This window comes from Euleptes europaea, chromosome 1 (assembly GCF_029931775.1).
Source record: "Euleptes europaea isolate rEulEur1 chromosome 1, rEulEur1.hap1, whole genome shotgun sequence".
Classification (NCBI taxonomy): domain Eukaryota; kingdom Metazoa; phylum Chordata; class Lepidosauria; order Squamata; family Sphaerodactylidae; genus Euleptes; species Euleptes europaea.
In genome coordinates this window covers 103,330,983-103,343,932 of record NC_079312.1, presented here as the reverse complement: position 1 = coordinate 103,343,932, position 12,950 = coordinate 103,330,983, and the positions used below count along the sequence as shown (strand labels likewise).

At 45.1% G+C, this 12,950-nt stretch overlaps 1 protein-coding gene across 1 annotated transcript in view; it reads left to right on the top strand.

Annotated features, from left to right (window-relative positions):
* The window catches only part of SH3PXD2B (SH3 and PX domains 2B), a 155,360-nt gene extending 143,677 nt beyond the window's left edge, over positions 1 to 11,683 (top strand). Inside the window, exons 10-14 of the mRNA XM_056851186.1 lie at positions 1,295 to 1,412; positions 6,206 to 6,432; positions 7,334 to 7,383; positions 8,443 to 8,568; positions 10,077 to 11,683. Of these exons, the coding sequence (XP_056707164.1) occupies positions 1,295 to 1,412; positions 6,206 to 6,432; positions 7,334 to 7,383; positions 8,443 to 8,568; positions 10,077 to 11,624 (2,069 nt within the window). The 3' untranslated portion in view covers positions 11,625 to 11,683. The remainder of the gene's footprint in view (positions 1 to 1,294; positions 1,413 to 6,205; positions 6,433 to 7,333; positions 7,384 to 8,442; positions 8,569 to 10,076) is intronic.
* Positions 11,684 to 12,950: the final 1,267 nt, after the last annotated feature.

Sequence of the window (12,950 nt, the reverse complement as noted above, 5' to 3'; positions counted from 1 at the left end):
CACATTGACTTGGCACCAGAGTAGCCCAGTAGCAGAAGTATATAAAAGGAAGGTTGCATGGTGGTGGGAGGTATTGAAGTAAGTACGCACATTATTTTCAGTGAAAAGGTTGGCTACGGTGTTTCAGCCCTATGCAAGCAAAAATAGAGAAACCGAATGGGAAAGCAGTCAGAATCAGTACAACTGTTCTAGCAGCTGGCTTGGCTATGAAATAACTGCTCATGTGTGTGGTTTACTTGCATGAGCAATATAACTTTGGAGAAAGATTCATGGAAGAGCATGATTTTCTTCTTCTCCTCTGAGTCCTCCTCAGTTATGCTACTCATGTGGATACACTACTTGCCTGAGCAATTCCTTGAAGAGGTAAGCCAGATGCACTGATGTCTGTACTAGCACACAAGGTGCTGGAATCTGGCAACTGGTCCAAAGGCCATGTCGGGCATTCAGAAGAGGGCTGGATTGTGAAAACCCCCCCCCAGCCAAATGCAGTGCATCAGCTATGTATTGTGACTCCACAGAGACTCCATAATCCTTTTGCTGCTTACCTGAGATTGGAAAATGTAGACCATCCAGTGCTTGGCTGCCCATAACAGATGGCAGATGGTCTGTGCTGGCCTTTATGAGTAACACGTTCTTTTGGATTCGAAGGTGGAGTTAGACTTTCTGAAGGCTATTCACAATTGACACTGGAAAAGAAGGGCAGTGGGATTCTGCCTGCTGATCTGAGCCTATTTGTGTTTGGCCTAACTTATTAATAGAGGCTATGCAGTTAAAGAGGGTTGCTGAACACTGTGCAGGCTCTCTTTGTAAGTGATGCCAGACATGCACAGGTAGGGTTGCCAGGTGTAGGTTGGGAAATACCTGGAGATTTTTGGGGGTGGAGCCTGAGGAGGATGGTTGGGGAGGGGAGGGACTTCAGTGGAGTATATTGCTATAGAGTCCACTTTCCAAAGCAGCCATTTTCTCCAGATGAACTGATCTCTGTCGCCTGGAGATCAGTTGTAATAGTAGGAGATCTCCAGCCACCACCTGGAGGTTGGCAACCTTATGCACAGGGTAGGGGGAAGCATGTTCACTCTCCCCTAAGGTAATCTATGAATAAGTCCTATGTCCAAACAATTAAGAACCAGAATTCACTCACCCCAGACTACCCAATGCTTAATTCCAAATTTTCTGAATACTGAAATAAATTACATTTCAAAGATTTTCAAAATACTTCTGCCTTTCTAATATGTCTGTTCCTGTACTTTCCTTGTCTCTGATCTTCATTTTTTTGGTAATTTGTTTTGAACAGAGGAGAAATATATAGTCATTTACCCTTACACTGCACGGGACCAAGATGAGATGAACCTGGACAAAGGCACAGTGGTGGAAGTGATCCAGAAAAACCTGGAGGGATGGTGGAAAATCAGGTACTTTTTTTGTGAGGACTAAGGAGGAGCTCCTAGGAGGACCATGAGTGAAAGTGTAAGGGGGCAACCTACATATTACACAGTAGTTGTATGTAACAAAGGATTGGTGGGCTCTTCTTTTTTTCAAAGCATCCTGAGGAGGAGGAAGAGTCAGGAGAGCAAAACTCCAGTCTAAGACACCCCTGTCCCAGCTGTGTCTTGGAAGCAGAGGAATGCATTCTGTGGCATTTCTTACTGTTTCTGGGAGGCAAAAGTTACATCCTCTTGAGGAAGAGGATTGGACAGATATATGACAAAAACTCTTCTTGTCTCCTTTCGTGTGTTGTGGAAGATGTCATTCATGGAATTATGACCAGATGGTGTGGGGTCCTTTGTGTTTGTTAAAAGGGTCGGTGGGAATTGCAGAAAAAATGCTGTGTGTGTGTGTTTGAATGTGTGATGGTCCTGTTGCTCATGGTCCTTTTGAGGATTTGGGGTAAGCATTCAAGAAATGATCATAACAGTAATGGAAATCATACTCCCCTTGTTCCTTAATGTTGCTAATTGATAGATGGAAAGAGGTGGAGTTATCTAGCTACAGCTGTAATTGATGTGCCATTAGCAGCATAAGTATGCATAGTCCAGATCTGAACAAAAATGACCTCTTAAGCATCTACAGTTACAGAAGGGACAAACTTATGCTAGGATGGAGTGGATGTGCTGACAAAATTAGGCTCAACAACTCCTGAAGAGAAGCAAATTGATGAGAAGCGAGTTCCTTATCTAAGCTTTGCAAGTGGCCATAATGTCTGGATGATCAATGCAAGATAACTTATGTGTTATAAGGAATTATTTTTTAAAAATACCTTGTATTTCCTTCTTCTTTTTGAGGGAAATGACAGCTGTGTACTTGCAGGAAGGAGATACATTTTAAAATTTTCAACCCTCTTAGTAACATATGGTAAATGTCAACTATCCCAAATAGATCTTTGCCTACAGACCTTGCTCCTCCAGTTCCGACATCTTCTGCTGTCTGAAGGTCTTCTGCAATCTCAAACGACTCCACCCTTTCTCCCTTCATACATCTGTTGCCTGAAGCTGCCTCCCTAAACAGCTGTGCGATGCCACCTCTGTGACTTCCTTCAGATCTGTTCACAAAATTCAACTTTTCCCTGAAGCCTTTGACCCAATTTCATTGTCTGCTGAAACATACCCAGAGCATGTGAAAGAGAAACTAATACATCTTCCCCCTGATTGTTCCTGCCTCCACCTACCTCTGTATTGTCTCCCTCGTGTCAAATTTCAGACTGCAAACTCCTACCCTCTGTACCAGGCACCTTGATGGTGCTCCATAAACGAATACATAAATGAACAATAAATGAATACGAAATGAATTGGGTGGATGTCACAGTTCAAGTCAGATATACTTTGTCTCTTCCAGTAAAATTAGTGGTATTAATTATCAGTGATCTGATTCCTAGATTTTTGCTAAGTTATTGGCTTAAACTTATCTGCCTTGTGCTAGGTGAGCTATAAGCATCTTTGCACCTTTTTGGTCCAATTGGGTTCTGTAAGAAACAAAATTTTCCTTTAAAGGACAAATGCTTTTATCATGCACTATGAATTAAAGAGCAGCATTGATATATTGGCTCTTTTATGTGAAATTTTATGTGTTAACACCTGAAACTTAGCATGTAGCTAAAAACATAAATTGGTGAATTAGATTTATCCAGGGCATTTCCCCCCACCCACCCCCCATCCCAGCTTAGTCTCCCCATCATATCTGAGTTTCTATTATGGCTGCAGTTCCAGGTAGGCAGGATACTATTTTATTTAATCTACACCCATCAATGGATTGTAGCCTAAATGGATTGCACTTTCTTAAAATACACTTCTTTCTACTGCAAAGGTGAACTGTATTTCAGTTGTACTAAGTTACTATATCAATATAATTGTTCTTTCTCAAGAAGTACCGTATATCTCTAGCACTAAAATGCTACAGCCATAAACATCACAGTTTTCAATCAGATTATGCAATGTAAACCAATTCAGTTTCACATACTGAAATCTGGATGTTGAATTGTTCAGTAGTAAGTAGAGTGGGAAATTAGGATGAATTTGACATTAGAGCAAGACATATATAGGGAAATGGACAAAGGGACTGGGAAGCAGCAGGCAGTTCTACCACTAACGAATAGCCGTCTGCTTTCTGATCTGCTTGGAGACACAAGTCACACGTGTATTAAACTTTTCTGTGAAGGGATCAAAGCTAAAACTTTTAAAAATATCTGAAATTGTTTGGGATAATAAAGGATGTCAACAACTGTATAGATTCCATGCTATTCAGCTTGATAACATTTCTAGACCCTTTATGGGAGGGAGGGCAAATAGGAAAGGGTTAATAAGCTCATCTCCCATGTAGCTAATCCTCATGACAAGTTTGGTCTTAGTTTGTCACTTGCTATCGATCCCCAGAATCAGTTGCTGAGTGGGACTTCTACTGAGATGTGTAATTTTGCAAGTCTTGTCCCAATAACTACATGGGGAAATGCTACAGTTAATCTGCCTGAGATCTCTTAAGTATCTCACAGTGAAGTTACTTTAAATTCTGGAGCTGGGCTGTTCCTTGAAAAGAGTGTGGTGAGCAAGGGCAGGCCGCCTCCCTTGATTTCCTTAACCTCCCAGTGAACCTGCTGTATTGGCAGCCACTGCAGCAGGAAAAAAAAATGTGCGCTGATGGAGAAAATCTGCCACAGAAAAGCCCAAGTGTTTTAAATGTACAACAGCTGGAGTCGTCTGATCTCATCATCCTTGCCTCTGGCCACTGGGGTGGCAGAACCTTGTAGTTGGCATTAGTTCCTGCTCTGTGGCAGGTGTTCTCAGTGGATGTGGTTTCTGCATGTGAGTGAAGCTTTCAAGTATTTCTGTGTGTATGTGTGCGGGAGTGTTTATGTGTAACATAAGAGGAAAGCTATGTTCCTACGCACACACACACACACTGGATTCATGCTATGGAGAAGTGTGATTGGCCTTGGATCCTTGCTGCATGTAGGCACAGTGTATATGTGTGAAAAAAGGTGTTTGCTGCTTGCTCATTAAGGGAACACCTACGTACTTCTGGTATAAGCGTGTGGTATTTCCCATGACTTGTGAAAGCAGTCCCAGGTAGATGACTTAGTTCAAAGGAAAATCCAAAAACAAAAGCCACGTATAACCTTTACCAGCCAAAATAATATAAAATAGTGTGTTAAGCTTTCAGGTTCTCCAGAACTCTTTATCAGACTGGATGTTAAAACAAACAAAAGGTGGGGAAGGGGGAAAAAATGTTTCAAGCCAAAATTTTGAGGCCTTTTGTCTGCGCATGTTTAGAGACTTTAGATGTGATAGGATGGTGGGTGGAGTTGGTATCAGGCACCCTTGGCCTTCTGGGAAGGAGGTCAGGAGAATGATACCCTCTATTGTGAATGTAAAAAACACTGGTCAGTATTACCTAGTTCAGTCAGCTCTTCAATTTTATTTTCTGGATTAGGTGATATTGTTAATATATGCACCCCCACATTTTTTCCTGCTGCTCTTCCCTTGAAGGAACTTATGCCTTCCATTTATGTTAGACGCTTGATTAGCCTTCTGCTTTTTGTTGATCACAATGGAAGCCATCATTGTTTGTACCTTCTTCCCAGAAAGCTTGATCACTGACCCTGCTCAGCACCTTGGAGCATCCTACGTGTGCAGGACTCTCCAAACAGGAGCAGAAAAAAAAAGACATCAAGATAATCTCCTCCTGCTACTCTTGTTTTTTTGGCCATCCAGTCTGGTGAAGAGTTCTGGAGAACTCAAAAGCTTGCACACTATTTTGGCCTAATGTCTTTTGTTTTCCATCATGTGTAAAGTGGCCCAAATTTGATTGCCTTAGGCAGCTCCATTAATAGAAATATTAGTATCTTGGTCTGTCCTGTTACGGGGAAAGCAGATAGACTGTCAGACTTCACCACACCGCATAATGTATTATATATACAGATAATGTATTATATATACAGGTTGAGTATCTCTCATCTGGAATTCCAATATCCAAAATACTCCAAAATCCAAAACTTTTTGAGCCCCACAAAGGGTAATAAAATGGCACATGTGCAGGCCAGTCGCGCCAATGGCAGGTTCCCCCACAATGCCACACATGCACAAAATTATTTAAAATATTGTATAAAATGACCTTCAGGCTATGTGTGTATGGTCTATATACAACATAAATGAATTTCATGTTTAGACTTGGGTCCCCCCCCCAAGAATATCTCATTATGTATATGGAAATATTCCAAAATATGGAAAGATCTGAAATACAGAACACTTCTAGCCCCAAGCATTTCGGATAAGGGATACTCAACCTGTAGTACGTAATGCATATGTATCAGATGGCTAAGAGTTAGTTTCTCAATGTCTTTGATCCAATCACAAACAGACTGGACTCCCACCTTACAGTTGCTATATATCCATGGTCCATCCCTAATCTAGAAGCAGATCACAACATGTTCGCTGTCATTTTGTACCTTTCTCCCAAAACGAGGCACAATTTTGTGCAAAGTCTTGTGAGATGCACAGTAGCACGAAGAAGCACCTATCAGGTATCTTGCATCTGAAAGACCGAAATACAATGTCTTTCTATGGTTCACTTTGTCATATCAGAATTTAATTTGGAATGTTTTGTCACTCTCAAATATTGCTATGGATTAGGCTTGCTGTGTCGGTTGGGGGTGGGGGCGGGAAGTCATGTCTGTAGTCCAAGTATCATGGCTGATGGCAGCTTCTTATTGTTTCAGGTATCAGGGTCAAGAGGGCTGGGCCCCAGCATCATACCTGAAAAAGGGGAGTGGGGACATGTTGACGCCAAAGCTGGGCTCTGCAGTTTCTGCCCACTCATACACACTGGATCTGGATGGAATTTCCCGGCAGCAGAACTCAGCAGGCCGAGACAAGGATGGATGCAACAACCAAAGGGATGGAAGGTTCGATGGTCGCCCATTGCCAAATGTGGAACTCAGGCGAAGTAAGTTGAAAACAGTGAACTGTAAAATATTAGATGGTCTGATGCTCAAGCTAGCCAGTCTGGATTCAGGCAAACTTGCAGGGCTCTGGAGTATTCCGGCCTCTACAGTTTATATCAGTGGTTCCCAAAGTGGGCAGTACCACCGCCTGGGGGGCGGTGGGATTACCTAGGGGGGCACTAAGAGGCAAGGGGGCAGCAGCGGTGTGCTAGAGGTGGGTCCCTTCAACTGTGTTGTTGGATAGGGTAGGGGGCGCTGGGGTTGAGTTTGGGGAACCAAGGGGTGGGCTGAAAGGTTTGGGAACCACTGGTTTATATGCTGGGTAAGACTGAGATTGGAATCTCTCTCTCTCTCTCTCTCTCTCTCTCTCTCTCTCTCTCTCTCTCTCTCTCTCTCTCTCTCTCTCTGTGTCTGTGTCTGTGTCTGTGTCTGTCTGTCTGTCTAATGGAGAGCTGGGTAGATAGTGGCTCAATCCAAATTAGGTATCTCTGCCAGCCACTGCTGGCATTCCTCAGCCTCACTGGTGTGGGACTGGGGATATCTAAGAACCTGACCAGTCCAAGATTGGGGTATAAATGTTTATCTCTGGAAAACCTAATCACCTCACCACCTGGCTCTCTCTTTCCCTGGCTCTCCCAAGTGTTAATGGGTGGAATGCCTTTCTCCCTTCTTTCTAGACTCCCCTGGGAGTCTAGAGTGGCCATCTCCATGTTCTAAATGGAAAAGGCATCAGTTGAATCATCTGATTTCCAAAGATTTGGGGAGTCAGTAGGGCAGCCTGGTTTCAACCCATTAAGAAGAGTGGTTGGGAGGGCAGTGGTGCGTCTTTGCTCCTTTTGTGTATCACCTTCGGAACCACATCTGTGATAATTTTGAATCATGGTGGAATGTTTTTCTTGATAGAGTCACCAAAGATGAGGCAGAGACCACCTCCTCGTCGAGATCTCACAATAGTAAGTATTGTCCGCAGCTGAGAAGTGCTTGAGAAGTGTTGGTGCTTTTTTGCGCTCAAGGTTTAAAAGAGCCACGTGTGTAGCACACAAGAAACTAGGTCGCTGGTAGTGAAAATGGGGGAGGGGGCGTTGAGCGAGACTAGCCTTGGGACACTTTGTACTTGGGGCGTGGAGACCCAATGGTAAAATATGTGCATGCCCTGTCAGTTGCCGCAAAAGCTATGTGCATCTGCAGCTTTTCCTTTTAAGTACATGGAAGTAATGCTTAGGAAAGGCCGTCATCCAGCTTCCATGTACTTAAAGGGGAAAATAGCAGTTTCTACAGGTGTGTAAGTCCTATACCACCAACACCAGTAAATAGGCATTTTGTACTCTGGTATTTGAAATGAGAAGTTTCCCTCGTTCATTTAGTTTGTGACCCTTTTGTGCAGTACATCTGGCATTTGCTCCTAGTATATAGAAATCAAGCTTAAAACCCCAAGATCCCCTTCCTTTCTACTCTAGGGTCAGTTGAAGGGCTCTAGCCTTCGTACATTGCAGACTGAGCATAAAGGCGGACTATAAATAAAGTATAAGCATGGCCTATGCAATCACCTACAAAGCATGCACGTGTGTCTCTTCCGCTGCATTCACATGTGTCAGGCAGATGCAATTGTCCACCCTGTCCTACTTCAAATGTGACAGCTACCATGACCGGCGAAATGGAATAAGCCCATTTGCCTCTCAAATGTAAGGCTGCACGCTTAAGCAATAATGTGACAAGTGGGAAGCTTCACTTCCAAGGATCGGGCAAGAATTCCTGTAGTCCTGAATTTTCCATCTCAAGATCATAGATGAACCAGGGAAACATGTCCACCCTCTGGCAATGCTGTAAGTCTCTGGGGCATACAGAACGAGTAACTACCAGTAGGGTTGACTGTTGCTAGTTAGTTTGTATGAGCTGCAAGGGGGGGGGGGAATGCATGGCAGTGATGCAGTTTGTGTGATGCTTATCCTTACTCAGTCCATGTGAGATAGAAGTAGGCTGATGTGTTTTATCTTGTATTTTTCCTGCTATAGCCACGTGGCCTCCACCTGCCGAAGCCTCCTGTGCCGCCGCAGGTAGAAGAGGAATATTACACCATTGCTGACTTCCAGACCACGATCCCCGATGGCATCAGCTTTCAAGCAGGAATGAAAGTAGAAGTGAGGTTGCATCTTGCCCTGCCCCATTCCCTCCCTCTGGTGATCTTTGCTCATGAGAAGACTCTTTCCCACAAGATTTTGCATGGCGTCGTAGGACTGAGCACCTGGTCTAATGCTACACCTGTTAAATCCCTGCTTTTTTTTTTTTTGCAGGAGTACTGTCATAAATTTAATATATGCATGGAGATGGTTTCCATGTTTATTGTCTATGGCAGGGGTGTCGCACTCAATTGTTATGAGGGCTGGATATGGCATAAATGTCACTTGGTTGGGCCAGGCCAGGCCAGGCCATGCCTTGCCAGCCCAGATCGAGAGTGGGGCGGGGGGTGGCTGCCTCGGCTGGCTTGCGGGCCAGATAAGAGCTCTCAAGGGGCCGGATCCAGCCTGTGGGCCTTATGTTTGACACCCCTGGTTTATGGGCTCCATCACATGAACACATGAAGCTCCCTTATACTGACTCAGACCCTTGATTCACCAAAGTATTGTCTACTCAGACCGGCAGCAGCTCTCCAGGGTCTCAGGCAGCGGTCTTTCACATCACCGACTTGCCTAGTCCCTTTAACTGGAGATGCTGGGGATTGGATCTGGGATTTTCTGCATGCCAAGCAGATGCTCTACCACTCAGCCGCAGCCCCTCCCGTAATGTTGCTCTAGAGAGGCAAGGCGTTTTCTGTGTTTCTGATGAGACGTGGGAATGCTGAGTGATAAAGGACGGAGCAGAAGGTTCATTTGGTGGATGGAAGTGGGGGAGCTGCTGCTCTCAGCTGATGACTAGCAAGAAGGAGGGCCACACTTTGCTCCAAGGCTAAGCAATGTGGGGCCCAAAGCACCTCTTGTTGAGTCTGATTTGTGCTTTCGTGTGCCCTTTCAGAGTGGCACAGGGCTGTCTCCTTGGGCTGCAGACTAGCAGGGAGACTGTGACATAACACAGGTGTTCAAATTTCTTCATTGATGGAAGAATGAAACCATCAATGAATATGGGCCCTGATCTCTTTCCCTACACCCCAGCAATATTGACACACCTTCCCCTTTTTTTCTCTGTGGGTGAGATTGTTTCCCTATGTAACCCTACACGTCTTTAAAGTGAGGAAAAGGAACGTTAACACTTGGTTCTTCCTTGAGATTCTTGGGATCCTGCCCAGCCAGCCTACCTTTGTGAACAACTCAATACTGACATCTAGTGGTCAGTTACTGTACTCTTTTTTGCCCAATCAGATTTTCTTTGTCCTGTGCTCCGATCGTGACGGACCACCAATGCTTTGGTTCACCATGTTGTATGAAAGGAGGTCTAAATTCAGCTTGTTATGAAGATTCTGGCAGCTGATGGTATATGTTGCCAGTCACCTGACCGGTGGTGTACATCATCATGATTTTTTATTATTATTATTATTATTATTATTATTATTATTATTATTATTATTATTATTATTATCCTGATGTTATGTGATGGGGAGAGGGAGCTGGTGCTAAAAGGTCTAAGGGCATTATGTCTTTGTTTCCTTTCCCAGGTGATTGAGAAGAACCTGAGTGGTTGGTGGTACATTCAGATCGAGGAGAAAGAAGGTTGGGCACCAGCTACCTTTATTGATAAATACAAGAAAACAAGTAATGGATCTAGGCCTAACTTCTTGGCACCACTACCAAATGAGATCGCACAGCTCCATCTTGGCAACAGTTCATCAGAGAGCAGCTTCAATGGAGAAGCCCCTGGCCCATCCAGGCCTTTGCCTGACGCACCACCCAACGGTGCCGATCTTGGAGGGAAGTGGAAAGGGAAGGAGGCCCCCAAGAGCGCTGTGTCTGAGAACAGCGACACATCTATATTTGTTGGGTACGAGGAGATCTCCGATCAGGATGCAGAGGAGAAACCTAGCCTTCCGCCTCGGAAGGAATCAATTATTAAATCGGAAGAGGAGTTGATGGAAAGGCAGCGGCTAGAGCAGAGGCCGCCTCCAAAGCCCCCTGGTGCGATTTTGCCGGCGATTCCTCCCAAGCAAGCTGTGCCGCCAAGGGACAGCAGGAAACCAGAACTCAAAACAGAGAAAGGGAAATTGTTCCAGTTGAAGAATGAAATGGGGTTAGAGTGTGGGCACAAGGTGTCGCCCAAAGAAATCAAGAAGCCAAATCTCCGACCCATAGTCAAGCCAGCCAAGCCAAAAATTGAACCCCCTGTGGAGGATAAGCCTGAGCTGGTTTCCCAAAACCCCTTTATGAAATCAAAGCCTCAGGTGAGACCCAAGCCAACAGCAGCCCCTAGAACAGAGCCCCCGGGGACGCAGGCAGACGATAAACTAGACATTTGCAATCTGAGGAGCAAACTCCGGCCTGCAAGGATGCAAGAGAAGCTTTCTGAACAGGACTCTGCGGCAGGGGAGAACGCCTTGAGCAACAGCATGCCACCAGCAGAACTTGCCATCAGATCTCAGGAAAGACCAAATGCAGAGGTCAGGCCTCCTTCCAGACCAGACAGCCAGATCTTTAAGGAGGCGCCTTTGCCCAAAGCTCCTGTTGCCTCTTCAAAGCCAGGCGACAGCGAGCCCAAGAGCAGCTTTCCAGTTCCCCGGGAACCACCCCAACGGCCCGTTGTGCCACCTAGGAGGCCACCTCCGCCCAAGAAAGCATCCTCTGCGTCTCCACATGCCCCCTCTCTGGAGCACAGAGCCCCACAGAGGGAAGTGCCTGAAGTCAGACCAGCCCCGGTGCCTGGCAGGCCGATGCTGGTTCCACCCAAAGCCAAAGGTTTCCTGCCCACTGTGGGCCAAGATGATGCCAAAGCAAAAAGTGGCCTAGGCCAAAAGCCTGCCCCCAAACTGGTGGAGAGGGAGACCAAGGAGAGAGCATCTGTCCCCATCACCAGCTCAGATGTCTCCAAAGAAGCCCTCTATGTGGCAATGGCAGATTTCGATGGAGATGAAGAAACCAGCAGCTTTAAAGAAGGGACCTTATTTGAAGTTCGGGAGAAGAACAGCAGTGGCTGGTGGTTTTGCAAAGTCCTCACTGGAGGGCCATGTTGGGAAGGCTGGATTCCTTCCAATTATCTCATTAAAAAGCCTTAGTCATTCCTCCCCCATCTTCTGTTTATTCAGCTCAACATTCCCCACTATATTACTAAAATATTTAAATTAGCTTATTAATTTATAGGGTTCTTTCCCCACATAAGGCTGGCTTTTTTAAAAAAGAAAAGAAAAAATGTATCTGGGATACCATACATTCCAACATGTGTCTTTTCCAAGTCAGGCCAGCGAGAGCAACAGGGCTTGATGTAATATAGGTCAGCTTTTGGCAAATCATTTCCTGTGCACCTTTTGATACGTAGGCCCCTGACCTCTCCCCTGCCATGGTTTAGGACAACCTTGTTTTTCACAAGACTGGCTGATGAGAACGTCCTTTTTTATTCTCTACAAGCTCTTGAGCAAATAATGTCAAACCAATTGGAGTCTGCAAAATTCATACATAATTAGTGCTCACAAGAACCTGTCTTCAGGTAGTCTGGAGGAAAATCTATATCTAGCTTAGTAAAGAATTCTTGACGTAAAGCCAGTCTTACTAGCCAAGGAAGAGAAGGGGGAACAGCAAAGGCCATTGTTTGACTGAGTTTCCTTGTTAAATGTCAAGTGCCATAACTATTAACTATCGGTAAGAGCTAAGGGACTCTGTAGCAAAAAGAATAAATAATCAGTTTGATTGTACATTATAACGCTAGGTGCAAAGGCATATCCACATAGGGGAGAAAGTCTTCCTAGCCTCAAGTTTGTGCCTTTTGTCCCTTATTTGATAAATCTTGCTGACAGAATCACTGGTTCTGGTGGGGCAGCTGGTATTATGCGATGCTTTCTTTTCTTTTTCTTTTTTTTTGAAGCCATGTGCTGTTGGACTTGAATGCGCTCTCTCTGCCGCACACATCACAGTGTGGGCTGGTATTTCTCAGTACTGCAGCCTCGTTTCAGTAAACAGAGGGGTTATCCACACCACTTAACCCAAAGGAACTGAATGACTCCCGACACTGTGGCCAGAGGACGGCTAGCAGAACGCAGTGCCTCTCCTTCAAGCCTCGATAGCACCGCTGCTTTCTGTACTGCTCCCACAATTCAGTCCCTTGCACAGTTCAGCTTGGATCCCCCAGGCTGAGTAGGTGACAGCTGCCTACACGGTAGCCCTCCAGCAGGTGCTAATAACTTCTTTCCAGCCTGGAAGTAGCAACCAGATGTCATGGGGAGGAAGGTTTTGCTGCACCTCTACGCGTTTTATCTCTTCTGTATCTCCCCCCCACCCCGTATGAGCCTTTTCAAGAAGCATGTTTCTCTCTTCTTCTTTTTTAGGTGTGTGGGTCGTAGAACAAAAACGAAACGTGGAATTGATGGAAGCCAATGCCAGCAATGTTT